We start from the raw sequence: 17128 nt of genomic DNA on the forward strand, positions 1-17128 counted from the left end.
TCCAAGTTTCTCCTGTCGATAGTTGTTTTTCTGTGAAGCTGGCAGAAGATGAAGTTCAACAGAAATGTGTAACTGTGCAGCTCGTCTTCAAGTCAACAGAGAGCATAAATATCCCTGAGCTAAATCCAAATCAAGTATTTCAGGCTTTTAAACAAATTTAAAGGGGTGGTGGTTCTTTATGATAACACATTGTTCATTATGTGCTAAAAATGGCCTTCAGTTTCATAATAAAGAGACAAAAATGCAAAAATTCAAAAATGAGAAGTAAATTTATTTATTTTTAAGCGAAATAGAAACAGTGTAATTCTATTGAGCAGTCGTTTCACAACCTTTATTTTAAAAAAAAATAAAAAGAAGTTCTTCACCACACCGGCATCAGGAATACTGTGTAAGGCTTTTATCAAACGTGATTTTAAAGGTCTTAATTGTTAAAAAGTTATTCTTCATTTGTCCTGTACATATTAAAACGTGCCACATGAACTGCAGCTTCACAAGAATCCTTCACTTAAACAACGCTGGCTCTTACTGTAGTTATTCTTCACTTCTAACATGCTGTGCGTTGTAATATTATACAGTGATTTCAGACTGATTAGCGGTGAAATGTCTGTACAGTGCAATCAAGAGTTGGAAAAAGAGCTTCAATCAGATAAAGTCCGTCACTATGAGCACAGTTCTGTACATTTTATGGATGGCACTGTGTGCTCCATTGTCTTGCTGCCTCAGCACCCATAGGTACTACACAACACCCCTCCTCCAATGACGAGCAGAGCTCCAGATGCCCAGCCTACGTATATGGAAGCTCCGAGCTCCCCCCTCCTGTCGCTGCTGGGCAAAGGGTTGAAGAAACCTGTGATGATGGTGTGAGCGGACCAGCTGACGGGAATGATGCACAGGAGCCCTGCTATTATGAACACCACACCTCCAGCCAGGCCAATGTTGGCTTTGTTCCGCCTTTCGTCCTGAAAGAAGTTGGTGCAGCGGGCCCCAACCACAGTGAGGCCGATGGCCACCACGCTGGCACCGATGGAAGCACAGATCAAGGCTCTGGAGGCCTGCAGGTCCCGCGGTAAAGCCAGCACAGAGTCATAGGCTTTACACTGCGAGTGGCCGGTGCTCTGAATCACACAGTTCATCCACAGACCTTCCCAGAAGACCTGAGAGGTGATGATGTTTGCGCCAACAAAGGCCGTCACCTTCCACATTGGCAGCCCGCAGATAAGGATGGTGCCAAGAAAGCCAATAATTGCCAAACACACACCAACTAACTGAGTCCGCATGTTTCCAAAAAAATAGTAATTCGAGGCAGGAAAAAGTTCAGCACACTCTCAGAGACCAATAAAATCCACATTCAGAAAAGCTTCAGATCATTCTGATCACAAGTTTTCCCTCGGCCGTAAATGCGGCTGATTGTGTTTTGCTCTGCAGGTATGAGGACGAAGAGTAGCAGGGAGGGGACTAGGTTGCAGATCGGGTTTCCTGCTTGTCCTGATTCCTGCTTGCTGCAAATGGGCAGGAGGAAGAAATACAAAAGAGCATGAATGAGAAATTGATGTGGCCCAGAAAAGGTACAGAGAGGGGGCAGTAAAACAATCTAGCCCTGGGGGAAAGTGCCCTAATGTTTAGGGATTTTTTTTAAACACATCCGACCACTCTGAAAACCCAAGATCATCTGACTCCAGACTGCTGATACAGTGTCAAATGTACAAGTGAATCGACTCCACTAAACTTCTCAGCCTTTAAACAAACCAGACTTGAAGACGTTTAAAGCAGCTAAAATTGTGAAAAAAAGATGCTGGGAAAGGAAAGACAAAATTGTTGAGCTTGTAGAAAAGATGCCAGCTCAGTTAAGTAAACATGTCTGTCAACTTTCAGTTCCAATTTTTTGGTGCCACTGAAGCCCTTTTAATGAGAACTGACTGAAGGAGTTTTGGGCTTCAGTCATGTGAGGCAACCAGCATTGAGGTCAAATCATTGCGTGGTCTGCTGTCAGAGTGTACATTTTGTACACAAGACATGTTCAAGGGGAGAAGGTCATTTGCCATCATGTATATTGGGAAGTTTGAGTTAGCCAACTACATCGCCTGCCAAGTTTGAGTGCAATCACTGCAACAGTTGCAAACACTGAACAGTTTACTCATGCAAGGCACAAGACAAGCACGTTACCCACAAACAAGTTTAGCCATCTAGCCTTGAAGTCAGTTGCTTGAGCTTCGCTGTTGTAAACAAGCTAGTAAAACTGGCTCAAACTAATCTGAAATGCAGCAACAAACAAAGCAACCAGTTGGGTAGAAGGAACATTTATTAAAAACAGTAAAAACATTGACATTAAACAAAAATTTATCTTTCCTGCAGTAAGAGTGTGCCGTTTTTAAACATAGGCTCCTCCACTAGCTGCTGAGCGTGGGGCTGAATATTTGACTGAGTATCTGCTGTCCTTACGCCGCTGACACTGGCAGCACAGCAGGGCTCCCCCGATGAGCAGGAGTCCTGCTGACCCCCAGCCGATGAACAGCGACGCTCCCAGCTCCCTCCTCTGTGCATCGGCCACAATGGGGTTGTAGAAGCTCCTGATGACCTCGTTAGCAGACCAGGACACGGGGATCAAGCACAGAATGCCACCGACGATGAAAAACACCCCTGCAGCAATGGCGACCTTGCTCTTGGCCACCTCGTCGTCGATGCAGTTGGTGCACTTTCCCCCGGCGACGGCGAGCAGGAGTCCCAAGAAGGCCACCAGGATGGAGATCACAACGAGGGCCCGGGCCACCTGGAGGTCCCGGGGCAGAGCGAGCATGGAGTCGTACACCTTGCACTGCATCTGGCCAGTGCTCTGCTTCACACAGTTCATCCACAGGCCTTCCCAGAAGACCTGTGCCGTCACTATGTTGTTCCCGATGAAAGCAGACACCTTCCACATGGGCAGGGCACAGATGACAATGTCTCCCAAAAAGCCAATGGCTGCCAGGAATATGCCAAGGCTCTGGAGTCCTGCAGATGCCATAGTTCTCTCACCTCAGACAGCCGGCGTGACCGTGTGGAGCAGCAATGGAAACACATTGTGGGCTTTACCCCCTGCAGCTTAAATACCCACCTGGCTTCTCCTGATTGGCTGTTCTTAACTGTCCAAACGTAAAACACCTGCAGTCTTTAAGCTGCTCCCATGATGCCAACCACATTCTGGTTGTTGCTGAATGATGGTTGAAATGGGATGATTACGTCGAAGAGGGATTGCTGCTTCATTTGGAAGTATCTCCAACAAAACTTTATCTATTAATCAGATGTGTATTCTAATGTTTATTATCTTTCTTTCTCTTTTCAAGCCTCCATGTGTTGATTTTTATTGATCAAACAAGTTTTGAAAGCAGAAAATGAGGTCAGCATGGAGAAATCAATCACGTAGCCCACATATGACCGTTGACCTGGCTGTGATCTAAGAGAGAGAAATACTTTTGATGCCTTTTTCCAGTGTAATATTATCCTGATTTACACAGTGAGAGACTGTCAAACACCAGCAGACTATTGAAGGCTGCTTGCACACCACTTTTCTCCATTTTCCTTTCTCTGTGTCGTTATCAAGCTGACTACCTCCACATGTGCTGAGTGGTGAGGCCGGCTGAGCTGAACATCCACAAACGAAGGAACCAGGTATGTTTTCAAACAGAGAATAAAAACATGAAAAATAGTTAAAGAAGCATTCATATCAGAATAATAGTCTGTACAGGAATATTGTATCGATGGCAATATTTTCTTAGATGAGTTTCAGGTTTTTGCATTTAACTTCAAAGTAGTGGTTGAATAATGAGGTTTAATGATAATAAAATAAGTCCAATATTGACTTTTTTTTTTTTTTTTGCCAACTATTGTATCATTACAACAATTTGAAGTCAAATGTACCAACACTATGATTTTCTTTTCTTTGTACATTAGACATTTCTCAAAAAATGACATAATCAACATTTTCTATTCAGCTCCTCTATAAGCATTCCACATATCCACCAGCCTGAAAAGATTTTGTTGCTGCATTATTGTTCTAGGCAAAACACTAAGTGAATGTTTTACATCTTCCTACTCTATAAAGTGAGATTTTTATGTAGGCTATATGAGCTTTTGTCTCTTGACATTGTTGAAGCTCCTTTTTTTTTTTTTTTTTTTTTTTTTTATTCTCAGAGCTCAGCCGGGGCACCAGAGGGCCTCTTTGTAGGACTGCAGCGCCTCTGAACTCAAAGGCAGAATGATGGATGTTTTCTATCTGAGTAACGGAGCCAAAGCCCACCCAGAGGAGGCTGCTACTCAGGGGCATCTCTGGGTCATATAAAACTTCCCCACACTAGGAGAGAATTTAGTGTGAAGTCCGGGAGTGACTCAGATAAAGAACAGGAACTCCAGCAAACAGCAATGGCATCTTTAGGTCTGCAGATTTTGGGCGTCGGGCTGGCGGTGCTTGGGTGGATAGGAAACATCCTGATCTGTATGCTGCCCTTGTGGAAGGTGTCTGCTTTCATTGGGAACAACATCGTGGTGGCCCAGACGATCTGGGAGGGCCTGTGGATGACCTGCGTGGTGCAGAGCACGGGCCAGATGCAATGCAAGGTCTACGACTCCCTGCTGGCCCTGCCTCCAGACCTCCAGGCGGCCCGAGCCATGGTGGTCATCGCCATCCTGTTCTCTCTGTTTGGCCTTCTGCTCTCCGTGGTTGGAGGGAAATGTACCACCTGTGTTGGGGACAAGGCAGCAAAAGCCAGAGTGGCCATCTCAGCAGGAATTTTCTTCATCCTGAGCGGGGCTCTGTGTCTGGTGACGGTCTCTCTGCCAGCTAACACTATCATAAAGGATTTCTACAACCCCCTGGTTCCTGACGCCCAGAGGAGAGAGCTGGGAGCATGTTTGTATGTGGGCTGGGGAGCATCAGGACTGTTGCTGATTGGCGGCGCTCTCCTCTGCTGTCAGTGCCCGACGGGGAGAGATCGTTATAATGGACCGAAGTACTCGCCTCCGAAATCCACAACCCCTGGGAAGGAATTTGTCTGAGCCGAAAGCTCTGGACACATGTAAAACAAACCTGTTGTTCATCCAAGTGTGACCTCCAATGAGATAACTAATTCCTTTTAGCTAACACACTGTTTCCTTTAGTTTCTGAGGTATGTCATATTAGATTAACAGAATAGGAGTGCAGTCGAATTCAGCTGCTTTCACTCAGCTTTTGTTTTGTGTTTTGTAATTTCAGTTTCAATTCCGATTCTACATTTGTTTTAATGTTTTTTTTTTTTTCCAACACGAGCAGAAAGAATCACCACTGTAAAATTTATTTTCACTCAGATTTTGTTTTCATTCATGTAATAAAAATATTTTTTTTTGTCAGCATTGTTTTAATGAGTCATTTGGTGGAACATGACAAACAAGATATGCACTTTTTTGTAAAAGTTATTCATCATTTAAAAAATAAATTAGCTGTAAAGACAGTAAAGATTAGAGAAAAACCTAATGCTGCTTGAGTCACTACAAATAATTACTGTAAAACATCAGGCCTTCTGCATGGGTATTAACATTAGAAACTTAAAATATATTTTCTGTACTTTGTGTACTGCACTTAAAGTGTGCTACTGTTACTTTTACCAGAAAGATGTGACAGGCTAATGGACACAATGGTGGAAAACTTACAGCAGCGTGTTGTTTTTCTTGCCAGACTGGTTTCAATTGAAATGTCTGCTAACAAAAAGAAACCCATTAAAGTGGTTTAGGATATATCATCCTGACAGGACTTGGCAGATGTGCGCTCACTGGGCATAGTGTAAATATCCATTCTTTGTCAATATAAAACAGTTTCTTAGCAACGTGAATCCGTGTATACACAGCGCACCGTTGTCTCTGGTGACGTCCATTTTACTGAAGACAGAAACTGTAGATTACTGTCTTCATATGAGGGCAGTCGATTACAACACAGCAAACATCTCAACCCTATACATGAAATTCCCAGGAGTCTACTCCCCTGAATTCCTGAAAGCCTTATCATGAGCGTTTCACGAGAAGCACATTTTCAGCTTTGTGCAGGTGCAGGTGCAGAGTAAAGATGAGAAAGAAGACGTCACCAAGTGAGGAAACAAAGACACTTTATTTCTGACGTTTCACAGACAATTGGGAGTCCAGCTGAGGTCATTATATTACAGGACAGATGCTTAAGAAACTCGCTATCGATTTCAAGTGGACATGAAGAAATAACCAAAGTTAGCTTTTTAAAACATTTGACAACTTTTGCAATAGTTGACAGTGATGAGACGTTTCAGTCTCAGTCTGCATTATGAAACAGCATGTGCTTCATCATCATTATACTTTTTATTTGTAAAAAAGAGCAATGAACATTTTGCTATCTGAAAACTGACAAAAGCTGAAAGGTGAAACAATCAGTCATTAAAGCTTTTTGTTGTCATTCCAGGAAGGTTGATATGCTCAATGTTTCATGAGTTGTAAAAAAAAAAATCATTCATATTAAAAACTAGGATTATGGCTCAGTTTCTACTCAACTAAACACGCAGTGAAATGTAATTTACTTTTCCTGACATTCACTTCAGCTCTAGCAATAATTCAGCAGATAACGTAGCTCAGCCTCTGCTGCATCAGGGAATTCAATGAAAATCCCAGGACTCCTCTAGCTGTTTCAGTGGAAACACTTACACATAGTCCACGTTTGAAGACACGGTTCTTGGAGGGGCGAACTTAGCAGGCATGTAGGGTCTCCTGTCTTTTGAGGGGCAGCTGCTGCAGAGCAGGCCTCCTCCGAGCAGCAGCAGCCCAGAAGAGCCCCAGCCGATATAAAGTGCTGCCCCGAGCTCCCTCCTCTGAGCCGCAGTCACCAGGGGGTTATAGAAGTCCCTGATCACTGTGTGAGCTGACCATGACACCGGGGTCATGATCAACAAGGCAGCGATGATAAAGACCACGCCGGACACGATGCAGGCTTTGGCTTTGGCCCCCTCATCCTCCATGCAGTTGGTGCACTTTCCTCCAACCACAGCCATGAGGACCCCAAACACTCCAACGACAACTGAGATGACCACCATGGCCCGGGCGGCCTGCAGGTCCTGCGGCAGGGCCAGCATGGAGTCGTAGACCTTGCACTGCATCTGGCCGGTGCTCTGAACGACGCAGGTCATCCACAGGCCCTCCCAGATCACCTGAGCAGTGACGATGTTCGCCCCGACGAAGGCAGTAACTCTCCACATGGGTAGAGCGCAGGTGATGATGGTGCACAGCCAGCCGATGAAGGCCAACAGTATGCCCATCATCTGGAGGCCCTGAGAAGCCATATTAATTCCCCTGCAGCTAAAAGGTAACCTCTACACGGAAAACTAGAGGAAAGGAGATGATTATATTCTGACTGCAGGCTTTCTGGGTTGTGGGGTCTCATAAACGCTCTGCTCTGAAACTCTGAGGTCCCGCTGTGAGAAGATCCTGGTGAGGTTTCGTGGTTCAAACTTTCTGGGTGGAGTTTTTGTCCTCCTGTACAAAAGGGGGAAGGTTGAGACCTGATATCCACAACCCTTGTTTTCTCTCTCTTCATTGTTCCCATTCATCCCAGCTTTGTTACCTTGAGCAAGCCTCTGAGACTGACAACAATGGCTCCAAGATCCCACCTGCGCTCGCACACACACAGACCCACTAGCATGTGTTAAGCGTCAAGAAAACAAAAGTTTGGGTCAGTGTGTTCAGCCTATGCTGATGAGGAAGTGAATTTTCAGGAATAAAACCAGCGTGAAAAAATTCCTCAATCCAAAATTCTCTAAAAATTGGCTCTCGAATATCTTTTCTTTTTTTAAATCTGCATTTGGATGTAAAGCCATCAGCTTGGATCCATTTTGTGTTCATTTAGAGGGACTGAAAAATATGGACCAAAAATTTGTTCAAATGATATTAGTCAACGTAGATGTTCTTTAAAGTTTAGTAAACATAAAGTTTGAATTTCACTCAAAAGGAGAGCCAATATTCTCTGCCATTTCAATATTTCCTTCTCGCTTCACGAATCACAAATGTGTCCTGCGAGTCCATCTAAAGTATAAATAGCTCTGCTTGGAAGCTCACAGTTTGAACAAGGAGTAGCAAACACAGCTCTTTGTTTCTGCCACACCTAAACCTGATTGACAAGAAAGGCAGACAAAAGATGTTCCCTCCAGTGCTGCAGGGGAAAGAACCTTTGTTCTTTCAGTTGTTTGGCAGTGACACAACTGAATGGACAGGAAGTAGATTACAGTAAACACAGAGAAATTTAAAGTCTTCCAGTAAAATGCTGATCTGTCCCGCGTGGAACGAATAAAAAGCACAGGTGATCTCAGTTAAGTAAACAAATATTTATTTACATTATAACCAGCCCAACATGAATTTCTCACACGTTTCAAAACCGCATAAAAATGGAATAAAGAGAGGATTGCCAAAATAATTCAGAGAATATGTAACGTGTAATAATAAGAAAACACATTGAAATTACTATCGTTCATATTAACAGCCGTACACGTACAAGTGAACTGAATTTCCAATCTGGGTGTGGTTCCTGGTTGATACTTCCTAATGCTTTCGTATGGAGTTGCTTTCTGATCAGCTGACATCCCATCTCAGTAGCAACAATGCATTTGTCCCAGTAAACGGCGCTTTGTGGAACCACATTCTAATTCAGACGTAGTCTTTCCCGGACACTGGTGCTGAGGCCTCGGACCTGGCAGCGTTGTACTTTGCGGTGTAGGAACTGTCGTTCTTTTTGGGGCAGTTGCTGCAGAGCATCCCTCCTCCGATCAGCATCAGAGCGGCCGCCCCCCACCCGATGTAAAGCGCAGCGCCCAGTTCTCTCTTCTGAGCGCTGACCAACAGCGGGTTGTAGAAGTCTCGGATGATGGTGTGGGCCGTCCAGCAGACAGGGATGAGGCAGAGGATCCCAGCTACAATGAACATGATCCCAGATGTGATGCCCACCTTGGCCTTAGATGATGGCTCATCCACACAGTTGGTGCATTTCCCTCCAGCAACAGCAAGCAGGATAGCCAAGATGCCCACCACGATGGAGACAATGGTCAGCGCCCGGGCCGCTTGGAGGTCGGAGGACAGGGCCAGCATGGAGTCGTAGACCTTACATTGCATCTGGCCTGTGCTCTGGACCACGCAGCTCATCCAGATACCTTCCCACGATACCTGCGACGTGACAATGTTGCTGCCAATGAAAGCGGTGACCTTCCACATGGGAATGGCACACACAATGATAGCACCAATCCAGCCCAGGATCCCCAGGGCTGTGCCCAGCATCTGAAACCCAGCAGACACCATGATGGACGGCGGATTTCTTCCTGAAAATTCTTTTTTTGCAGTCGTGACCTGAAAGCTGTTTGTGCCTGCTGTTGTCCGTCCGGTCTTGCAGTTTGATTGTCTCTCTCTCTCTCTGATTCCTTTTGTCAGGTGAGTTTCCTGGATAGGAGAGGACTCAGAGGAGAACAGGTACATATGAAAGAAGAGGAGGAGCCATGGAAAGTATCTCACCGTCATCAGTCCTTCCTCTTCATGTCCAACCCCAAACTCCACATACCTTTTGTTTACCTTCCCCCAACCATCCTGCTTGGCTTAGTTTAACAAAACAATACATGTGTGACTACTTTACATTCAGCACTACTTACAGAAGACAGAAGACCCGCAATTTCAAAACAATATGACTATCTTCTTAAAGAAAAAGTGGATGAATCTTATCTACGATTTCTGATGTTTGTTTGTTTTTGTTTTTTTTTTTATTTCCCCTCCTCCTTCAGTTTCAGTTAAAGGGTGGAGCAACATCCTGATTGACCATACAGTTTGTGTGTGTGCTCTGTGATGTTGTTGTGTCATCATCAGAATGCCGTGACGCTGGAGTCAAAATAGATGCCAGTACTGCTCAAACAAAACAAGATCTCTCAGAAATTATTTTTACTTTTATTATTCAGCATTTAGCAAACGTGACTGATATTTTTATTGTAATGCATCTGGAACTTAGTCAACCTAACTCTGTGCTCTTTGTTTTCAAATCGAGGCAAGATCAGCTTCCATGAAGTGCAAACTGTAATCACAATTCAGTGACTGAGCAGGCTTATATATATATATATATATATATATATAATCATATTTTAAAAATTTACAAGATCTATAGATCAACTCTAAATGAACTTGAATCTTGTTCCTATGTTCCAAAGATGAGCGACCCATCTTCCACTGCTCTGTCTCCCACCTCACGTTTGGTTTGGTCGACACTTTGCTACTGACAAATGTGTCGAAAGCGATATTTAACAGTTTTTAGAAACTCACTGGGATACCTACTCCTGCTTTTCCTGTGCAGAGCTAAAAATAAGCAGATCTTCATTAAAGATACATGTGCTCATCGGCATGTTCTTGTCTTCTGCAGAGGTCAGAGCTGTTTTGTACTCGTGTGCACACACACAATGAAAAACCTCATTCACACACTGAGTCACCTGCTTTAATAGGGAGACACACAACGTGTGAGCCATGTGACAGTATAACTGGCATGATGCCACTGACGACTGACAATCCCTGACGCAGTGCGTGTGTAGCAAGACTCCTTTGATTACATATTGTGAATAAATTAGAGTGTAAAAATGAAAAACCAAGCGATCGTGTGAAATGGACGCTGAGGTCACTTTGAGTGGAGCTCTGTTGTGTTCATTGTGTGCGTCCTGTGAATCAGACTGAAGGATGATTGTACGTGTGAACAAATAAAGGGGTTTTTGTTCACAGGAAAGACCTTGTACTCAACATTTATGAGAAATCCGTGTGGGTGGAGCGGAGAAAGGCAACACACGGGGGTCAGCGCAAGTGCAACTTATATGATATACAACTGATTTGACAGGTCTGGATTTTGTAACTTGTAAATGTTGGATCCCTGGCATTAAAGATATTGCGCTCCTCTCTCAGCTGTTCTCTGCTCTGCCCAATGGGAGGCAGCAGATTCCCTTCTTTGTGTGTCTTAATCTGCCCTTCGTATGCCTGGAGGTGTCACTGTGAAGATCAAATATGAAGACGAGACTGACCGATGAACCACGTTCAGAATTTAAAAGTACGATTATATATTGTCAGCATTGTCTTGTGCAGTTATGAACACATCAGTATGAACTTGCAGCAATGCAGAAGTTCAACACAAAACTTTCTATACACAGAGAGAAAGAGGAATGTCTGGGCTGTTGTGAAAGTTCAGCATCAAAGAGCTTTTAACGGCAGCTTTTAATGTGTCCATAAATCTCTAAGCTGCCACTAAATCCAAGGCTGCTCAGCTCTTTCAGAAGACTCATTACTTATTAAATGAGAGTCCTATTATAAAGAGTTATCAAACACTGACCGGTGACCTCACAAAGCCTGCCAGTGGAAATCCCTGTTTCTTTTCAAACAGGCAGTTTTGAAGTGAAAGGCTGAGATGTGTGAAAAATACTGAGGTAAGAGTTCAAACCTGGTGCTTTAAAGCTGCTTCAATATAAAACTACATTGTATAGTTTTCCATAATTCAAATATGGGGTGTGACCAGTTTATGAGTGAAACTGTTTCTCCTAAATTATACTGCCACTGCTCCGGTTGAAGAGGAGGTGTTGCAGTTTCTATGGCTATTTTGCAAATGTTTCATGCACATTAACCGCCACCATTGTTTAATCTTTAAACATTGTCCTGGGAACATTTGAATAAATAAAGTAAAAAAAAAAAATCTGATCAAATTGTTATTGTTAAGTAATGATTTATTTCATTTTAAAACTGTGGGAATTCAAGTGTTGGGAGTTTCACAATCAGTAAAGTAGCCCAGTAACTCATCCGTTCAAAGAAAAGCAACAAAATTTAATGTAAAAATGTAAAGTTCTCCTGTGGTAGTGACATTTATGGCTGGATCATCATCATCATCAACAAATAAATTTGAAGGTTGTATATTATGCCATAATATTAAGTGCAATTCATAAGTTTTAACTGTAACACTGAAGAAAAACATTAAACATCAGGGCTAAACTCCTGGCAACATGTCCGCATATTAAGCCTGCATGAATGGACTTTATACACAGATAATTATAATAAACACAGTATCAGTTTGTGTCTGTATTTAGGTCAGTATGAGCATAGCGTTGGCATTATGGAGTCATGGTATCAATCCGAATTCCCCTTGGCAGCCACACAAACAGATAAAGCTGTTATTTACACTGCTTGCCCTCCATTATCTCGTCCCCACACACCTAGCTGGATTTGATGGCTGCCGCAGAAAGAGGAAAAGACGGACATCTCAAATTGAGCAACGCGTGAGAGCACCACAAGGAAACAGATAATTTAGCTGTTTCCTGAAACTCCCTTATCACAGACAGAGAGGAGCAGTGAAACTCATCTAACTGCATGTCTATGAAAACACATTTGTGGAGTTAATACTGTTTCATGATTAAAGTACTAATAAATGATGATCTCACATATCACATGACCTAAAGGGGTCTTTCTCAGCTGTCTTCTATAGCTTCCTGAGATTGTGCTTTATAAAAACCACGTCTGTGTTTGGAGAACATATAGTATTCAGGCTTTCAAGCTGCACCTGGAAGGAAAAATATCTATTGTTTAGTAATTTAAACAAAGATACGACTTGAGTTGTTGTAAGATAGTTTGTTTCCTTCCTAAATACAAGATAATCTCAATGAATTGGCTTGAATCAGGCTTTATCTTATCGCGGTTACTGGGTTAGCAATTCTCTAGCAGACATGTTGGACTATATTGTTGAAGTGTGATAAATTGCACACGAATACAAGATAAAAGTGTTTTGGGATCGCAATAATGCCGATAAGTACTGGAATGGGTAAGTTATGGGTTAAATTTGTCAGATTTAGCGGTGACATAAATGTGCAGTACATGAACCCACAAAGAGGCAAGTAGATGTAATTAAAAAGTGAATTAGAACATACAGTATGGTGACATGATCTCACTTCTGGTTTTTCAAGGTGTAAGAGGAACCAGGATGGTTCATGTGGGGCCGAATTTACCAACACTGTGTCTGAACTCCATCTGCTCTGCCAGAACATGGCAGTTTTTTCAATTCTGACCAGCAATTCTGCTGTTTGATGGTTTTACATTGATCAGAATCTCAAAGAACTAACCTCCTGGTAAACTGTTTCAAAAGTCATATTCACAATTGTTCGATAAGTTCATCCACAAAAAGGTTTTCTGTATGTCTGAGGCCAGATTGTTTCTCTGTGCCGTCAAGATCTATTTTTAAACACAGTTATAAAACACTCTATTGCACTGGGGGACGTGTGTGTGTGTGTGTGTGTGTGTGTGTGTGTGTGTGTGTGTGTCAGTGTGCCCATAGCACACGATAATAATATTTCTTGCTCCAGTTTCAGTGATGTTAAGTAAAGGTCTGAGAGCCATTGCGACCTAACACATCTTCATCTTTCAGTTTTTGTACTTATAATGCTGCAGCTTGCTGTAGTACTCATACACAATACTACATATTTACATATAGCAGCATAAAAATAAAACTGTTTTACAAGTTCTAGTTTTTCATTAACTCTTTATATGAGTAGCCATACGCTGTGTCACCCAGTGGAGATCGCTCATGTTCCCACTATAAAAATTTCAACAATATGTTGACGAAGGGATGATAAAAACGTGACACATCACAACAAAACCAAAAACTGATTTCAAAAATAGAAAGATCCTGCAAGATTTTTTTCCCCATCGCTCTCTCTCCCGCTCTCTGAATGCACTCCCTCTGTCTAGACACATACACATGAAGACTTTCGTCCATCGGACACATACAAATCCATTAGAACGTATGTTTGCATATCTGCTACAGTCTCAGGTGGTTGCCCATCAACCACATTACAAGCTCTGCCCTAGATACTCATTACCTATTGACAGCAATAAAGCAGACACACCCAAAGCTGCCATGGGCAAAAGGGTAAACCATAAAAATACTCTGCATTTAAAAAAGCACACAATTCAGCACCAACACACCCAGGTGGTAAAAGAGGCCAGTGCCCAGGACTCACCTGATTGGCCTGGTCCAGGGAGTGATGTCATGTCTTAGGAGGGCCTGACGATTTAGTCATAAAATGACAAGGGTCGTTCCCTTAAGACTAGAGGATACTGGAAAACAACATCCAACAGGCACGTAGACTGTGGAGGAAGCAGCACACTCTGACAATAGGCACTTGTCTGGATCCAGGAGCAGGTGCTTAAGCTGAGGAGGAGGAGGCTCACCTGGTGGGAGGAAGGGTTGGGAAACAGGAGCTTTAATCAAGAAGGCCTTCAGATATTTTTCGAAAACTAAAAAAGGAAAAAAGGCAACGAGGAAAACTGTGAGCACGAGAAGTTTCAACAAAGAGGGGTTAGGAGGAGAGAAAGGACAAATAAAGGAGTGATTCACAGAGGGGACATCTGTCTCGGTGCACAATGGTGTCTTTTGGACTTGAAGTGGTCGGTGTCACGCTGTCTACGCTTGGCTGGGCGCTGAGTATAGTCAGCTGTGCTCTGCCAATGTGGCGGGTGTCTGCCTTCATTGGTGCCAACATCGTCACAGCTCAGGTGTACTGGGAGGGCCTGTGGATGAGCTGCGTCTTCCAGAGCACGGGGCAGATGCAGTGTAAGGTCTATGACTCCATGCTGGCGTTACCTCCAGACCTGCAGGCCGCCAGGGCCCTCACTGTGGTCTCAGTTATCGTGGGTATCGTGGCTCTCCTCATCTCCATGGTGGGAGCCAAGTGCACCAACTGTATCGAGGATGAGGGTGCTAAAGCCAAGGTGGTAGCCGCCTCCGGGGGGACATTCATCTTGGCATCTCTGGCTCTGCTGGTGCCTGTTTCCTGGTCAGCACACACCATTGTGGTTGAATTCTACAGTCCACTGATCCTATCTGGACAGAAGATGGAGATCGGAGCGGCGCTGTATCTGGGCTGGGCGGCTGCAGCCCTGCTGCTGATCGGAGGGTCCATTCTCTGCTGCAGTTGTCCTCCACAGGAAGAGAAACCGTTGAGGTACAACGTTGCCCCTCAGAGTCGTGTAGCGTACTCTGCTGCACCGAGGTCAGTGGCTCAAAGCTCCTACACCAGGAGGGACTATGTGTGAGGGAGGACAGGACCAAGGACGGCTTTTCTTATTATTGTTCTTATATTTTCACTTGTATCCTGTTTATTTTTACATTTTGAAGGAAAAACAGATAAAAATGTCTCCAACTTATTTGTTTAGCTGGAACCAACTGCTCACTGGGGAGGAGCGACTGGATCCAAGTCAGACGTTTTTTCATATTTAAGATCAGAAATATGTGCAGATATTTTTCTGATGAATGGGTTTGGAAGTCCTCTGCAGTCGTTTGATAATACTGTTTACACATGGCCATTAGTCCCAGGCAAGCAGAGGGAATTAATCATGAAATTTAGAAAGGCAAACGATTTTCGAGAAAAAGATTATTGTCCAAGATTGTTGAGGAAACTTTGTCCTTTCCAGTAAAATGGATATTTTATATATTTATTGTGCTCTTAACATTTGGATCCACAGTAAATGTGCCTCATTGTATTGATCTGTGTGTAAATATTCTCAACTACTGTAAAGCAAACAGAGAATCTCTTGGAACATTAATAAGATCTAAAATGGCCATTTGTTGTTTTTTCTTTGGGAATATTGTTCTTATCCCGAATCCCAGATATATAACATTACACAGTTTCCAGCACAAGGTCAAAATGGCAGAGTAAATTGCCCAGAGACTGAGGGACGTTAAAATCATAAAGTCATAAATGAGTGATTTTATTTGTTTCATCATATGTGTCACATTTTTCAGTGGCTTGTGTTGCTGTGTTCAGACAATTTCTACAAAGGTTGAAACTTTTACATTGCATGTCTTTTGTTGTAACAACAGTGTATGTGTTGGACTTTTATTAAAATATGGTGACATCATGAGTGAAAATCTGAAATTAATGAAACCACTTACATAGTGAAAGCCGTAATAGAGCTTTTACTATGAGGCACAAAGAGCGCCTGACCTTTATGAGATGATCTTTGAAGGTAGAAGATAAATAGTGCTAAGGCGTGTTTCCCCATGCTGCATTAATGAAAGTGGAAATTCAAATAAACACAGTCATCATGACAGTGCACACCTAATAATTCAGACAATGTGAGCACATAGTTGGATGACTGAACTGTACTGAATTTTATCTGTATTTTGTACTTCACACTAACGTGACGATGAACAGAAATCAAACGTGATGAAAGTGAATTCTCTTCTGCGTGGTGTCTCTGAAGCACACATCGTTTTTTTCCTGTTTTGAATAGTCAAATGTTACACTGTGTTGAGCTCACATGACCTACTTCTACTATTCTGAAAGAGTACAATAGTTAAAATAAAAAGACATTATAAATATATATATATATATATATATATATATACACTTAACTTTCTGGTGCGAATCAAATCTCATCTTATCCAACAATAATCTTTGTGCCATTTGTTCTTTTCATATTGAATTGAGAATCCAAAATCTTCCAATGAAAATGAATTAAATTAATCATTATTCGTTTATGACTCTGATCTGGTTGTTTTTTTTCTTTACTTTGGATTTTATGCTCAGATCAAAAATAGGGAGTTTAAAAAAAAAAAAAAAAAAAAAAGGCCAGAGGCAGAACTTGATTTTCATATTTAATTAGATGGATTTGTGTGGCCCGGACGTGATTGTCTTCTTTGTGTGTTCCGCTTGGTAAACTCAATGGCACCATGATTGTAAGTCAGTGAGTCAACACCACAGGTGCATCGAAATTCCAGCTTATACCTGAAATATAGTTGGCAGTGTTAACTATAAAGTATAGCTAAACTCGTTTGTCCCCTGAAGGTCAAATTGAACATATCATTTTGGCTTTTAAAAATAATTACTTGAAATTATTTATTATTTTATGAAAGAGCCAAATCCAAAATTTGTGAAGATAAGAAATCATTACATTTCTGGCTTCTTTAACTGATCTTTTCCTCAAATAGGTCTTTGACACTAAAACTAGCAAAGGTTTCTTTATTCATTCATCTTTCGTCTACAAAATATTCAACCAAGAAGTGTTCGCTCAGAGCAGAGTTAAACGGATACTTAGAGGATCAGTCTGTCTGTATGCTAAAGGTGTC

The 17128-nt window shown here is 42.5% G+C and overlaps 6 protein-coding genes across 6 annotated transcripts; 2 read left to right on the forward strand and 4 right to left on the reverse strand.

The window, feature by feature from the left end:
- Nucleotides 1–256: 256 nt before the first annotated feature.
- Nucleotides 257–1423, reverse strand: LOC115053781 (claudin-4-like). The gene has a single exon (XM_029518552.1). It carries the CDS (start codon nucleotides 1275–1277, stop codon nucleotides 720–722), a length of 558 nt encoding a protein of 185 aa, XP_029374412.1. The 5' UTR covers nucleotides 1278–1423; the 3' UTR covers nucleotides 257–719.
- A 945-nt stretch (nucleotides 1424–2368) lies between these two features.
- Nucleotides 2369–3001, reverse strand: cldnd (claudin d). The gene has a single exon (XM_029518550.1). It carries the CDS (start codon nucleotides 2999–3001, stop codon nucleotides 2369–2371), a length of 633 nt encoding a protein of 210 aa, XP_029374410.1.
- A 1394-nt stretch (nucleotides 3002–4395) lies between these two features.
- LOC115053780 (claudin-4-like) lies at nucleotides 4396–5028 on the forward strand. Its single transcript, XM_029518551.1, has one exon. The coding sequence runs from the start codon at nucleotides 4396–4398 to the stop codon at nucleotides 5026–5028; it is 633 nt and encodes a 210-aa protein (XP_029374411.1).
- A 1074-nt stretch (nucleotides 5029–6102) lies between these two features.
- On the reverse strand, nucleotides 6103–8217 carry LOC115053778 (claudin-4-like). The gene has a single exon (XM_029518549.1). The coding sequence runs from the start codon at nucleotides 7299–7301 to the stop codon at nucleotides 6666–6668; it is 636 nt and encodes a 211-aa protein (XP_029374409.1). The 5' UTR covers nucleotides 7302–8217; the 3' UTR covers nucleotides 6103–6665.
- Nucleotides 8218–8318: 101 nt separating this feature from the next.
- LOC115053775 (claudin-4-like) lies at nucleotides 8319–9461 on the reverse strand. Its single transcript, XM_029518547.1, has one exon. The coding sequence runs from the start codon at nucleotides 9301–9303 to the stop codon at nucleotides 8659–8661; it is 645 nt and encodes a 214-aa protein (XP_029374407.1). The 5' UTR covers nucleotides 9304–9461; the 3' UTR covers nucleotides 8319–8658.
- Nucleotides 9462–14127: 4666 nt separating this feature from the next.
- LOC115053777 (claudin-4-like) lies at nucleotides 14128–15921 on the forward strand. The gene has a single exon (XM_029518548.1). It carries the CDS (start codon nucleotides 14422–14424, stop codon nucleotides 15091–15093), a length of 672 nt encoding a protein of 223 aa, XP_029374408.1. The 5' UTR covers nucleotides 14128–14421; the 3' UTR covers nucleotides 15094–15921.
- Nucleotides 15922–17128: the final 1207 nt, after the last annotated feature.

This window comes from Echeneis naucrates, chromosome 14, assembly GCF_900963305.1.
Source record: "Echeneis naucrates chromosome 14, fEcheNa1.1, whole genome shotgun sequence".
In the NCBI taxonomy this organism is placed as follows: Eukaryota; Metazoa; Chordata; class Actinopteri; order Carangiformes; family Echeneidae; genus Echeneis; species Echeneis naucrates.